Raw genomic sequence first — 13,711 nt, forward strand, 5'->3', positions numbered from 1 at the left:
TTTTCTTTTCGTCAAAAAAACCACCCTTTGATTTAATAACTGCTTTAACTATTCTCGGCATTATTTCAATTAATTTTTCTAATTGTTTCTTTCTGAATATTAATTCATTTCTGTTCTATAATGTTCCATAAATGAGATTTTCATGTTGGACATACAGTTCTAATTTTTCTATCCAGTTCATCCCATAGTAACTCAATGGGGTTGAGGTCTGGGCTTATGGGAGGCCAGGTCATTACACTTAATAGATTTTCAGCTTTTTTTTATTTGAATAATTTCTACATAACAATGTAATATGTTTAGGGTCATTATCATGCATCAGAATAAAATTATCTCAGGTTAATCAAAGTCCCGAAGGGATCGCACTTGTTTCCAGGATATCTCTGTAATGTTCTTTTCTCATTATACCAGCAATTTTACGCAAATCTTCCACTCTATCCAGAGAGAAACAACCCCAAACTATCACAGAGTCTTCACCATGTTTTATAGTTGGAACCAGACATTGAGTTAGCATTTTTCCTTCGGCAGATCCTCTGATGTAAACTCTTCGCTTATTTCCGAAAACTTCAAATTTTGATTCATCGGTCCAGAGAACTTGTTTCTATTCATCCATCGTCCAATTTTTGTGGAACTGTGCCCTAAGGTATCTCTTCTTTCGATTACCTTTTCGTAGATATGGTTTTCGGAAAGCAACACGACCATGCAAGTTAGTTTTTGCAACCTTCATTTGATTGTACTGACAGAAACTTTTTTTTCTCGATCACAGTTGAAAATAGCTGTTTTTTGTGGAGCAGTTAACATTCGATTACGTTTACTGATAACTTTTACACAACATTCATCAGTTTTTGTTGTTATGTGAGAAGGATCTGGACGATTTTTGTCTTCCAATCTACCAGATTCTCGATATCGACGAATTGTATAGCTAACTGTTGATTTACTCAAATTTATCTTTTCAGCTATTTTTCTAACTGTATTGTCTTCTTGAAGCAAAGTGAGTATTGCTGCCCTTTTTTCTACACTTATTGGCTTACCTTTAGGCATATTTTTTTCAATATTTTGAATTTACACTAAAAAAAAAAAATTTAATTTTAGCTTTGAACTTCTCCACTTGAAGTTTATAAAATACTAACACAAAATACACAAAATATCTGCATATAAAAACAGAGTAAACAATAGAAATACTTGTTAAATGACAAACTTAAAAGATTTGAACCGATAATGTAAAATATAGGTTCATACGTGAATTTAATATGTTTCTGGGTTCTCTTTTTATTAATTTAAAATTTTTTTACTTTTGTACTGACTTTTACTTGCGTGTACAATTTATGTTATTTTAATGTATTTACATTAAAATAACATAATTTAGAAATTTTTTATACAAATTTCATTTAACTTGATTTATTTTTATATGAACATAAATTTTACTAATGTAAGTTAATAATTTTATAACGTTATTACACTTTAATATTGTTCTTTTGAAAAAATATTTTTTGTCCTAACTTCCATGAGCGGCAGTGTATATATATATATATAAAGTATATGTTTGTTTGCTAAGCAACTCATGAACAGCAAAATTATTGTGAATAACAGTTAAACACAAACATTCGTTTTTTTAAAGAAAAAATAAACCTTACAGAAGGTGATAAAAAAAAAGGGTAAGTTGTTAGTTAAAAAATTTCCAGTTATTAAAACACCTATTGTAAATATTGTAAATACTAAAACATATAACTTTAAGTCACCTTTAATTTGATTGCTATATTTAGAATCTTTCAGATTATTTATCAGTTTTTAAATAGCTGCATCCCACTTTAATACTTAAATCATTCCCTATATCTTCTCGTCAACAACCTTCTTAATAGAGTATCTTCAGAACATCGCTCAACTCTTTTTTCACAATTAGATTTTTAAAAAAATTAATAAATTACACTTTCATCTAAAAATAAAAAATAAGTATAATTAAAAATCTTCAAAATATGAAAGTTGTTGTGATATATGAAAACATTTCAAATGAGCCTTAATTTGTTTCCACAGAAAATCTGCAGAAGCTGGTTAACTGTCAAATAAAAGCAGGAAAGATTATTTTAGATCACTATTATAACTTTCATGTCTAACGTCTTTCTTCCAAATGTTCGCAGATTCATTTAGCATGCATCTTTCTGTCTCAATTAAGATTCTGCCACCATTTATTTGGTGATACTTGGAAAATCTTATAAAAAATCAGTTTGAAAATGTGAAGATAAAGAATATTAATGTCCTTCTTAGAGAAAATTGCAAATTAGTTAAGTGGTACATCTTAATGTTGCTCTCATAACTTTGATACTTCATTTGAAAACCTGCTAATTTTCTTAAAAATAGAGGCTTCATAACACCAAAGATGGTTGCGTTTCCAAGACAAAAATTGATGTTGTTTTTTTGCTTAAAACTGTTTAAAAAACGTTTTGCAACTATTTTATCTAAAAAAGAAATCTCAATAACTGTAGAAGTACTGTACTGAAACTTTACAAGTTTCAACTATTGTAAGAGTGGGAGGCACACTTTTTCTCCTATGTGCATTAGTTTGTAAGTTTATTCAAATGCTTTTTTAGTTTTGACTGAAGTTATTGATTTTTTCTCTACACATCATGGAGTAACTGTCATTATACTTTAGTTTTGACTGAAGTTATTGATTTTTTCTCTACACATTATGGAGTAACTGTCATTATACTTTAGTTTTGACTGAAGTTATTGATTTTTTCTCTACACATTATGGAGTAACTGTCATTATACTTTAGTTTTGACTGAAGTTATTGATTTTTTCTCTACACATCATGGAGTAACTGTCATTATACTTTAGTTTTGACTGAAGTTATTGATTTTTTCTCTACACATCATGGAGTAACTGTCATTATACTTCTTCTGTATGCACATTAGTAAAATCACAAATTCGTTAAAAAAAAAAAACAGCTATCGTTAACAAAAATTGTTATGTAAGCTTTTGTGAAGATAGAGTAGGTCTAAAAATCTATTGTTCTGCTTTCTTTTGTACCATGCAATACTATTAACATGGATGTAATACAATTACCACGGGTGTCAGTTCTGTAATTTTAAACTAAACATAAATAAGCTAAAACGTTAGTAGAGTGATTATGAATAATTACAGCATGAACATAAAAATCATATTGTTAAAGATTTGCAATACATTAATGAAGCAAGTTATCTACCATCCATTTCTGCTTCTAGTTTCTGCTTCACTTCTAGCTTTTATTGTAAAATTGATTTTTTTTTTAAGAGAAACAATCCAGAATTCCATTCCGCTTTTACGTAAAAAGCCTTCATTGTTTATTCCTATCATTTTAACACTGTTAGTGTGCTTCCTTCTATAGATATATCTCGTCCATTAACAACACTACAATTTATCAACTTTATCATAGCATAATAGGAATTTGATTAATTTTTAGTGGTTTAAGCCCACCTTTATTTAATTCTTCAAGAGGCTAAATGATAGGAAAAAAACTGTTCAAACAAGAGTCTTTGTTCTTGTATAATGTGGAATAATAGAGAATAACATGTTATAACGTGGAATAACAGAGTAAAAGTGGTTTCTTTGTACTTTATTAAGTTCTATCATTAAGGCATTCGGTATTTCTTCAAGAAATTTATTCCAAGGATATCTTCTTATGGAATACTTAAATCCTCACTCTTTTTTTGTGTTTTAAAAGCTGAATTTTCTTTCAAGATCAGTAAAATTTAAATCATTTAAACTAAAGACCAGACAACCGACCCACGTAATCGTTTTTAACTGAAAAAAATGATTAATTTAACCATAAGATGAATATTAAGTGTCTTAGTTAAAATGGTGCATTAAAGCAATACTGTTACTCAATGAAAAGGGCTTTAAAAAATTTTTCACCTTTAAAAAAATAATTAAGAAGTATGAGTTTTAATCAGAAAAATCAATTTCGAGCATCCACTTTAAAGCTTTCAATTAAAATAAAACATTTTCAAGTTTTTGAAAGTTTAGTTTTATTTGCTGACGTGATAAGTGATAAAACAAAAAACAAACAAAAAAAACACAATACCATTTCTTATATGGCAATATTTTTCAAAATTTGAAGGTAAGATTGGAAAATTATTTTCATTGTTCATTAATGTATTTGTGAGATTTGGAGTTACAGACTTTAAACCTTAACAAAAATTTTATTTTAAACCAAAACAAAAACATGAGAATAATGAGGAAACCAAAAGTAGTATCAGGTAATACAAATAATACACACATGCTCTTGTGCGTATAAAATAATTGTTCAGGACCTTCAACAAAGAAATCCTTAAAAACTCTAACGCTGATGCATTTCAAAACTTCTTTAAAAAAGTCTCTCTCTGAACAATTTCCTCAGAAAGGAACTGGCATTACTGCCGAAGTTAGGAGCAAACACAAATATTTTGATTAAACACAAATTGTTACCAAACAAAGACATAACTTAAAGCCAGAAACAACAAAGAAGGTCATTTTCATTAGCAAAAACTATGACAACCTCAATCCACTTGTTAAAAGAAAATAGTACCTTTGCAAAGATGATGTACCACAGGATAGCCAAGATGGGCTCTCTGATTCAGAACCTTGCCCAAGTGAATTGTTTGTAAGACCAAGTCAAGAAACCAAAAAAAAAAACCAGAAAAAGGGCAAATTTCAATGCTTTCGGACACTTCTTTTACACAGAGTACAAAGCAACCGTCCAAAAAAATGGAAAAATCATAAATCATTCCTGTGTATTTTTTATTTCAAAAAATGTTTTTATGTTGAAATATATGTGGGAAATGTGTATAAATGTTTTTCTATAATTGTTTCTAACTCATTAAACACATAGATGATGAAATAAATTATTTTATTTATTTATTAGATGTTTAATTAGATGTTTAATTATTAGATATTTAATTATACACAAAGATGATGAAATAAATGATTTTATTTAATTATTAGAAACATTTTACAAGGATCAAAATGATTTAAATAAATTTTTTAAAGCTATTTTAATGGAGTAATCAATTTAATTAATGACAGTTAAAACGATGTCATAGCATTAATCATTTTGTTCGTTACATTTTTAATTTGGTTGACTATTAACCAATCATATCGCGCGATTGTCCGGTGTTTACTTCTAACATTTTTTCTTTTTCTGTGAAGGGACATTCTGAATTTTTAATGATTGACAAACAGGTTTTTTTTTAACAGAGTCGGAAATATTGAAGGTGTTATATTTCCTGCGGAGCAGTAAATACTTGGAACAGGGCCCAATATTATAAAGCTAAAAAATGTGTAATTTACGCAAAAAAAAAGCAAGATTTTTTTTGCGCAAAAAAAGTTTCCGTAAACTGCAATCCTTTGAGAAAAATTACGCAGAATTTTTGAGTAAATTAAGAAAAATTTCTTACACAAAAAAATCTGCTGTAATATCTAAATTTTGCATAATTATGCAAAATTTTAACCAAAGAATGATTGTGCAAAGTAGTGTAAAGGTTCATGATTTTTTTTTTCACACCATAGATATCTATTTTTGTAAGCAAAAAGATAAGTCCTTGAAAGACGTCGAGTTACATAGTTTTTAAAACTTTCAGTGATTGTTAAGTGTTTCAATAATGCTTTTGACATTTTTCTAAAAGTAAGCATTGGTTGAAAAGCGTTGTTTAAATTTATTTAAAATATTTAAAAATCCATTAAATTGAAGTAAAAACTTTTATCGAAATGGTAAATTTACACTAGAACAAACTCACGATTGATTTTAATATAAGATATGAAAAACCTAACAATAGGCGTCTTTCACTCACAGATATTTATCATAAAAGACGTTAGAATTCAATCCCTTCTTTTGTAGAGTGAAGGACCCCTATTCAAACACTGTGATTGTGTGATTTTTATGTAAAAGGAGCAAATGAGCTAAAGAAAAGTTTTTTGATATTTACAACATTATTGGCAGTGGCGTACCTAGGGTAAATAGCGCCTGGGGCAAACACCAATCTCGCGCCCCTCCTCCCCCACATAATTGCTTAATTACAATTTTTTAATAAATGATGACACAAGCTTTTAATAAAACTTTATTATTCATTATAAATAAACAATTTGTTTATGTAACATATATTACAAATTTATTTTTCTAGCTTTAATTGCTGCAAATTTCTTAATAATATTGTCAAAATTAATTTCTTCGGTAATTTCTCACTCTATGCTTAGTAAAGCGAGATCACAGAGACGGCTTTGGCCCATCGGCGCTCTCAAGTAAGAGTTAATCAGTTTAAGTTTACTGAATGATCTTTCACAACTAGCTACAGACACAGCTATTGTTAGCAACATTTGCAATTCTATATGCATATTAGAAAAAACGTTTTCGTCTCCATATTCAACTATAAACATAAGTAGTTGCTCGGGACTTGATATTTTTTCCTTATGGCTAGTAAGCAGCATTCTTAATTTATTTTATATAATTCTCGCTTATTGTATCGCAACCAAGCCTCTTTTGCGCCCCTTTCAGGTTGGCGCCCATGGCACGTGCCCTGCCTGCCCTACCCTAGATACGCCAATAATTTATTGGAGAAGAGGTTAAACATCCATTAAAAAAAGCAAATGAGCAAATTAGTCATCCACCGAAATTTGTTAGTCATCTTCATAAATTAATAAAAACTGAACATTATATATCACTGAGTACACGAATTTTTCAACCTCTAAAGTTAAAAAATGTTGACCTTTTTTTGATACACATGGTGAACAAGGAATTTAGTATATATATATATTTATATATATATATATATATATATATATATATATATATATATATATATATATATATATATATATATATATATATATATATATATATGTATATCTTAGAATTCTAATGCTTTTAAATTTACATTTGACTTTTCTGAAGAAGTTTTTACTTATATTTACAGGCTATTTAATTTAAAAAATAAAACATTAGGCCGGGTGAATAAAAATGAGCAATTGCTTTTACTCAGTAATTGGTCAGCTTTACGTGAATAAAAACTTCAGGAGTTTTCCTCTTATTTTTATTCACGTAAAGGTAAGCAATTTACTTAGTATTTGCTCAATTTTACGTGAATAAAAACTTAAGAAAAGTTGCAGTTTTTATTCACGTAAAGCTGGCCAATTACTGAGTAAAAGCAATTGCTCATTTTTATTCACCCGGCCTATTAAGCCTTAACCAAGATTATTTAGGCCGGGTGAATAAAAATGAGCAATTAATTTTACTCAGTAATTGCTCAATTTTACTTTAATAAAAACTTAAGAAAAGTTGTTGAAGTTTTTATTCACGTAAAGCTGACCAATTACTGAGTAAAATCAATTGCTCATTGTTATTCACCCGGCCTAAATAATCTTGGTTAAGGCTTAATGCTTTATTTTTTAATCTAAATAGCTTGTAAATATAAGTAAAAACTTCTTCGGAAAAGTCAAATGTAAATTTAAAAGCAGTAGAAATCTTAGAAATATTTAATAATACAAATCGGTATTATTCTGTGATCACCATCGGATCAAAATCTGTTAGCAGAGGGTAGTTCATTCCAAAAATGCTGAAAGAAAAAAGAAATCGAAAATCTACAAAACAGAAAGTTAAAGATGAAATAACTGTTCGAAGCGAAATAGCTGCATTAATTATGAGATAATCCCCGGTGGGAAATTGGCTAGCGAATAGCTAGCGATATTCGTAACGATTAAGACAGCGATTTGGCCACGAGGGTTGCTAGCTTTTTAAGCTAGCGATATGCTAGCTTAAAAGCTAGCGGATCGCTAGCGACAAGTCGTTACAATAAAGACAGCGATTTGGCCACGAGGATCGCCAGCTTGATAAGCTAGCAATTCGCTAGCTAAATAAGCGAGCGATCCGCTAGCTAATTAAGGTAGAGAATAGCTAGTGAAAACTCGTAACAATAACTACACTTTTAGGCTAGAAAAAATTGGCTAGGCTTGAGATATTCCTGAAAAAATCGCATGCTATATTTTTCAGGGGAATGAATTATAACCATTGAAATATGATTGCATTTATAACAAATTAAATACAAAATGTTAAAACTGGTTTCAATAAAAAATTATAAATGTTAAAGTCGTTATAAAATGTTAAAAGAAAATGCATGAATTATTTTTAAAAAATAAAAAAAATCATTAACAATTAAATGATTTTGCTTAAATTAAATTAATAATATTAAAAGTTATTTAAAAATATATTAGAAAAATAAAATAACTAAAAAAAAAAAAAGGTGAATAAATGATAAAACAAATTTAAAAAATAATTTAACTGGAATCACCACACGAGTCAGTGTTTAATTTTCAAATTTTTCTAACAGGACTGCTTAAATCACTTGTTAAAGAAGAATTTCTCTTTCTTGTTGCAAAATATCGATCTTTAGATTTTTTCAATTGTTTCGCAATTAAGGTAGTCATACTGGATTCAGTAGCAGTTGGAAATAAGCAGTAAGCTGCATCAAAAATCAAACTTTCGATTGGTCCTATAAACCTACGGTTTTTATCTGCAGCAGTTCGATTGATGCTGCAACGCAGCTTGTCTGTTACACAAGTTTTTAAAGTATTTTTTAAAAAGTCACTTACATTTTTCCCACCAATTTGCTTCATCTTTCTGCAAATGATATCTTTATCATTAGAGTTAACTTTTTTTTTTCTAGTGAGTCAAATTCTTCAACTGAATTTGCTGGTAATTAATCTACATTTATATTTTCGCTATTACCATGGTTAGTGTCTAAAAGTGAATGTATAGTACGCATTTCTGTTTCCAACCCACAAACTTTTCTGTACATGGCATTCACTATAAACTGAATGCCTTCAACAGTATTCAGTTCAACATTTGTTTTCAGAATAAAGTTATTTATTTGGTCTATCCCATTTTTTTTGAGATGGTAACGAAAAGGAAGAAGATGAATGCAATAGTGGTTGAATTTGTGAAACAGACTACAACTTTGATGGAAACACTGTCTGTGTAACTGGCGAGTCATCTACTTGATCCATTGAGGCAGAGACAGACAGAAAGTTCTAAAACAAGATTAACAATTATTATAAATACTCTTAAATGATATAAAAACTCTATCACAATATTCTAATTATTTTATACTGACTTTTTTCACTTAAAAATGGTAGCTAAAAAAAACAACAAATAAACCATTCAAATGAAACCAAATAAAAATTCTTATTTTCACAAATGGGATAAAAAATTGTTAAAAATGTATATTGAATTGGAATCGGGGAGCTTTGGTGACTCCCACGATGGCCATGATGGTAAAGAGGGTTCTTCAAAAAGGCTATATCTTTTCTCTTTCTGTTTTGTAGATTTATAGGAGTTGTTTTTTTGACGTATTAAAATGAATTTCTACTTCTGATTCTGCAGAAAGAATATGCTACAAAACAAACAACTTTTTTAGTATACGTACAATCATAGTTTTATATGTACAATAAACATATACAAAAATCTATATTAATAAGAAAGTACATCAGAAATCAAAATAAATACAGGTCATAAAAATTAAAATACCTAAATTAAATACTCAACACATTTTTTGCAACACTTAGTGTATTGATTAAAATATAAATAATTTATTAAGATGGTTTAAAAACACTCACATTCAATGGTGGAATGCTCTGCCTTTTGCTTTGACCCACACGATCAATAAGTCTAAGGAGTCCATTTTTAGGAGTAAAACTTTTTTTTACTAAAAATTTTTGAATTTTTTGAATAAGTGATTTCGTATCAACTCTAACTGAAACCTATAAAATAAATAAAAAATAAAATTTTGTAAGATTAATTTACTAGCTACAAAGCTACGATATGTAACTAGCGAAAAATCGATAGCTAAAAAGCTGCGATATGTAGCAATCGAATAGCTATAGATTTATCGCTATCTAGTAACCAGCTACACAAATGCGATATGTAGCTAGCGTCTTTTCGTAATAAAATTGCTTTCTTAAAAACTGCGATATGTAGCTCGCGACATATCGTTACAAAATCGACATGTTTAAAGTTCAGTTATTTTCATAATTATAAGAGATCCAACCCTAAAAATCGAATTTTTGAAGATGTAAAAGACATTACGAAAGAATAAAATAAGAAAAGAAAAATCGCTAGAAAATCGCTATAAAGCTAGCTAGTCGCTCGCTAGTCGCTAGCTCACTTCCCACCGGTTCTGTTTTAAAATCTTCATTTACTCGAACAAGATATCAGCTCGTTCAGCTACTTGGTGATGACGAAGCTCCAAGTAAAGACGAAATTTGATTTATAAGTAGAAAACTGTGACGCAAGACGAATTCATCGAGGCATTAGTTGAATTTTCAAACAATTTTGAGTTCCTAGACGAACAACACTAAGAAAGTCTCAATGAAGAAATTTAGAAGATAAATAACGACTTTGAAGATGCTTTGGAGCGAGTTAATGAATGGATGCTAAATAACTGTGTTGATATGCTCCCTGTTCACGACGCTCTTGATTTGACACAGGCGAATGAAGCTAAAAGCAATACCATAAAGAAAACAAAGGCTTAAACAAGCTTAACAGCGATTAGAAGATGAATATATGACAGATAAATCTGTAACAATATGGCAATGGTTGGAACAAAAAAGTAACACTGATTTAAAAGACCATACCAATGAAGAAGATAACAGCAAATTTGGGTGGATAAGTACTGATGGAACGTATAAACGGGCAATAAAGGCTACAAGTAACCATGGTAAAAGGATAATGTAACAAATAATTCAGATGAGAAATCTACCAAAATTGGACAAGATCTATGGAAAAAGCTAAAACGTGTCTCCATACCAATATTTATTGGTGATAAAAAGTCTTACAAAAAATTGGAAAGCTTCGTTCAACGCCTGGATTGATCATGCTCCTGCAACCCCAGAATATAAATTACCACAATTACGGCAATATCCATCTGGCGATGCATTAAAAGCCATTTAAAGACTCGGACATTCGTCATTTGCCTATGAAGCTGCTAAAGAGGAGGCTTGAAAGAAAATATGGTGGAACTAGAAGGAAAGTCCTCATGTACCAAGATGAATTGGACAACTTCAAGCCATTACGAGAGAACTCCCAAGAGATATCGAAAGATTGGCTCGACATAGCCGTGAGAAATCTAAAAGAAGCTAAAAGAATTGAAGAGCTTTGTGCTTAGATGCTTGAACTTTAACCATTCTTCAAAGCAATCTAAAAATAATAGAATTTGTGGAATCGTTGGTTGTACAGAAACACATAATCATTCGCTTCATAAGAAAAATACGAAAACGAAACTGATACGATATCTCACCAATTAGAAACAAAACACGAGAAAGGGGTCATTAAAAAGTCTCTTATAGCAAACCCACATTCAAAGAATGCCATGAGCTACATATCTCTGTGAACATTACCAGCTGTCCGACAGAATGGAAATTGAAAGGTTGTGGTCAACGCTTTACTTGATGATGGTAAAACCAAGATGTACCTGAACGCTGATGTAACAGCTGAATTGTTATTTCAAGGTAAAATAAGAAAAGTAATTATCTACATGATAAATAGCCAGGTTAATTCTTTTGAATCATGATGCAATAAATGTAAAAAAAGAAAGTGCAATCCTGCTCATCAGGTAATGGTGCATCTATCAGCTATTCGTCTAAAAAACCACTACGAGCTTTTGGAAGAGCTGGTATGAATTTTAATGGATCATTTCTTACTATTCAAGGAAGAGGGAGAACACGGAGCAAAAGATATTTATGTTTGTTTACATGTTTAACATCAAGAGCAGTACATCTCGAGTAGTGATTCTTCCCAGGAATTCGTTCCCGGGAAATTCCCGGAAAAATTTTATTCCAATTTCCCTGAATCCCGGAAAACATTTTACCGGGATCCCGGGATTTTGATTTAAAGATTTATTAAAGTTAAAAAAGAATTTTTTAAATCTCTAGTGGATTTCAGTTTAGAAAACCTAATGTTGCCTGATGATAAACTTACAGTAATTGAAAATTTAGCAAAAAGTCTGCAACCTATTATCTTAGGTTCTGAAATGATTTGCAGAAGGGAAGCAATTTTATTAACAGCTGACGACATATTAAATTTATGGTTAAAGAATTTGATGTTCAAGATTGCTACCTAGCAAAAGATCTTAAAAATGCTTTAATTGAAAGAATATGTCAAAGAAAAAAAAAGATCTCGTTGGTTTACTAAGATTTTTAGGTAATCCACAATCTTTAAAAAGTGATATCGATGATGACTTATTTAGCATACCATCTAAAGCAGTTATGATAAATTTAGCGATTGATATAGCTAGTCGACTTTTTCCCATTATTGAAAATATAGCAAAAGAAGAAGATAGCGATAGAAAACTTAACAAAAGTATTATTAATATAAATTAATCATCTGAATCTATGGCTGTCAGTTTAGAAAAAATTGTAAAAAAAAAGATCTTTCTGAAGTCAAGTGCAATAAATCAACTATGCGTCAAGAATTCAATCTGTTTGAAGCTACTAATAAAAGATCGCATAACTTAGATATGCTTAACAATTCGTCCTTCCAGTGTAGAGGCTGAAAGGGTGTTTAGTTCAACTGGATTTTTTTTTACCAACTATAGAACTAGATTGACATACAGCCATCTCTATGCACTGGTTTTTCTCAGAAGTCTCTTTAAAATCGTAAACAGTTACAAAAAATAAATAGAAAAATAGAAAAGTGTAATTAGCTATTTTTATTTTCTCTGATGAAGATTTTCCCGGGATCCCGGGAACAATGTAAATAAAAGTCCGGGAAATCGCAATCCCTAATCTCGAGGTCGCATATAACATGGATACTAATTTGTTACTGAATGCATTTTATTGGATGGTTAATAGAAGAGGATTGCCAGTGGAAGAGTACTGTCAGATAACGGGACAAATTTTGTTGGTGGTATTAGTGAATTAAAAAAACTTCATAATAACTTAGATAAAGATAAAATAAACAGTTTAATAGCCAATGAAGGAATCAAATGATACTTCAACGATCCCTTAGGACCACACCTCGGTGGTGTATTTGAAATAATGATAAAAGTTGAGAAACGAGCAATTACTGCTGTACTCGGAAAAGCTGATGTTACAGACCAAGAACATTTGCAAACATTTAACCATTTGCTAAACCATTCAATCATATTTTCTAGATCATTATTCAGGAAGTATATATCATTGTTAAGGTAGTATATATCATTTGCTAACTTCGCCGTTTAACAAGGTTAGCTGAAGAGTTGTAAAATGACATTTTAAATTTTTATAAATCAATTTAAAAGCAGGTCTGAATTTCAAAATGTTTTTAAGCAACAAAAAACTATCAATATACAATATTCGATTTAAAATTATTCGACAATGGTGGTTTCTGCTACTCATATCCAATCGCCACCATGATGGCATGATAAGATTCTGCTTAAACTTGTTATGTTTTTTCTTTAGTGCTTGCATCCATCTTAACACTACATTTACAAGGTAAAAAACAATATTTGCATAAAACATTATGTAGTAACTTATAGCAAATATACTTATAAATGAATGTAAATCATACATATCTCTCAATAATAATAATTCGAACATTTTAACACATCCTTTCTCTTTTTATACGTTAATTTATATATAATGATGCAATTATAAAGCCTCTTTACACTTTGTATATATATATATATATATATATATATATATATATATATATATATATATATATATATATATATATAT

General features: G+C 29.7%; 1 protein-coding gene and 1 pseudogene across 1 annotated transcript; both read right to left on the bottom strand.

Moving 5' to 3' along the window:
* Positions 1 to 244: 244 nt before the first annotated feature.
* Positions 245 to 3,404, bottom strand: LOC149889546 (uncharacterized). Its single transcript, XM_090085558.1, has 3 exons — positions 2,691 to 3,404; positions 1,737 to 2,627; positions 245 to 1,064 (listed from the first exon to the last, which is right to left on the bottom strand). Exon 3 carries the CDS (start codon positions 1,036 to 1,038, stop codon positions 721 to 723), a length of 318 nt encoding a protein of 105 aa, XP_089941684.1. The 5' UTR covers positions 1,039 to 1,064; positions 1,737 to 2,627; positions 2,691 to 3,404; the 3' UTR covers positions 245 to 720.
* Positions 3,405 to 8,275: 4,871 nt separating this feature from the next.
* LOC145182864 (uncharacterized) lies at positions 8,276 to 12,068 on the bottom strand (annotated as a pseudogene).
* Between the last annotated feature and the right edge of the window lie 1,643 nt (positions 12,069 to 13,711).

Source organism: Hydra viridissima, unplaced genomic scaffold (assembly GCF_058129835.1).
Source record: "Hydra viridissima isolate aposymbiotic clone 2 unplaced genomic scaffold, HvirCarnegie_v1 scaffold_4, whole genome shotgun sequence".
In the NCBI taxonomy this organism is placed as follows: domain Eukaryota; kingdom Metazoa; phylum Cnidaria; class Hydrozoa; order Anthoathecata; family Hydridae; genus Hydra; species Hydra viridissima.